General features: G+C 62.7%; 1 protein-coding gene across 1 annotated transcript in view; it reads left to right on the top strand.

Moving 5' to 3' along the window:
• LOC104126879 (heat shock 70 kDa protein 12B-like) overlaps nt 1–1383 on the top strand; it is a gene marked incomplete at its 3' end in the record, with an annotated part of 11192 nt that overhangs the window by 4920 nt on the left and 4889 nt on the right. Inside the window, exons 3-5 of the mRNA XM_035894960.1 lie at nt 126–342; nt 737–841; nt 959–1075. Coding sequence (XP_035750853.1) covers nt 126–342; nt 737–841; nt 959–1075 — 439 coding nt within the window. The remainder of the gene's footprint in view (nt 1–125; nt 343–736; nt 842–958; nt 1076–1383) is intronic.

Raw genomic sequence — 1383 nt, 5'->3', positions numbered from 1 at the left:
GGTTTGGGGGTGGGATGGCAGGGGTAGGGGAATGGTTGGACTGGGGGAGCTTGAAGGGCTTTCCCAACCCAAACCATTCCATGATTCCATGGTTCCAAACGGAATGGGGCAGGACCCGTTCTCAGGCCCCGAGGTTCACGAGCTCCTGTCTGCAGGAAATGGGAAGGAGGGGACCCGGGGGTGGCCAACCAGAAGACCCCCACCAGCCTCCTGCTGACGCCGGAGGGCACCTTCCACAGCTTCGGCTACACCGCCAGGGACTACTACCACGACCTGGACCCCGAGGAAGCCCGCGACTGGCTCTACTTCGAGAAGTTTAAGATGAAGATTCACAGCACCAGCGTGAGTCCCTGGTCCCCAGGGTCGGGGGGACAGACCCTGGCCGGGAGCTGAGCTGACCCCAGGGATTTATTTCCCTTGCAGAAAGCAAAAAGAGGGGGTCACCAGGGGGGAGGGAGAAATTTGGGAGGGTTGGAGAGGGGCTACAAGCAAAACCTCTGATGGCCAGCATCCCGACCGGGTGCAGCCAGCTCCGTTTGCTTCAGGCAGGCTTGGCACAAAGCGATGTTTTAGCCCTTTGCAGGGGGGTGAATCTTGCATTCCCCCCCATCCCAGTTGCTTCAGGGCAGGCCTGCCCTGAAGCAGCCACCCTGCCCAAGACGCGCCAACAGAGCCGGGATGGGATGCCGGCCACATCCCAGCACCCTGCATCATCTACTACTGCTCTTCGCGGCAGGACCTCACCCTGAAAACAGAACTAGAAGCCGTCAACGGGAAGAAAATGCAAGCGCTGGAGGTGTTCGCCCACGCACTCGGCTTCTTCAAGCAGCACGCCGTGCAGGTAGGGCCACCCCCACTCCGCTCTCCCTCCCCAACCGGGGCACCAGCGTCATCCTCTCCATGCGTTTTGCTTCCTCGCCCTTCATCGAGTGCCCCCGTGCCGCTTCTTGCCCCGTAGGAGCTGAAGGACCAGTGCCCATCGCTGCCGGAGAGGGACGCCATCCGCTGGGTCATCACCGTGCCTGCCATCTGGAAGCAGCCGGCCAAGCAGTTCATGCGGGAGGCAGCCTACAAGGTGACCCCCCCACGGGAGGCTCTGGACTCCCCCACACCCCATGGGTGCTGCCCCCATAACGCCCAGGATCATCCTGGTAGCCCAAGGAATAAGACCTGGCCTCTTGCCGTTGGCCATGGGTTGGCTTTGGAATCCTGGCGTTGGCCGGGCGGGAGGATTTTGGAGAGGGGCGTGCGGCAAGCAGGGAATTGGGGATGGGGGTGCCCCTTGGGTGCTCGGTGCCATTGCTGGGTCTGTGGGCGCCCCCCCTTACAGCATGGGGGGGTGCCTGGTGCGCAGCCGTAACCCGTGGGATTGCTGTGGGACGT

The sequence above is a fragment of the Egretta garzetta genome, unplaced genomic scaffold, assembly GCF_000687185.1.
Source record: "Egretta garzetta isolate BGI_Z169 unplaced genomic scaffold, ASM68718v1 scaffold1585, whole genome shotgun sequence".
Lineage (NCBI taxonomy): Eukaryota > Metazoa > Chordata > Aves > Pelecaniformes > Ardeidae > Egretta > Egretta garzetta.
Note: the sequence above shows the minus strand (reverse complement) of the source record. Positions and strands in the feature narration are given on the sequence as shown.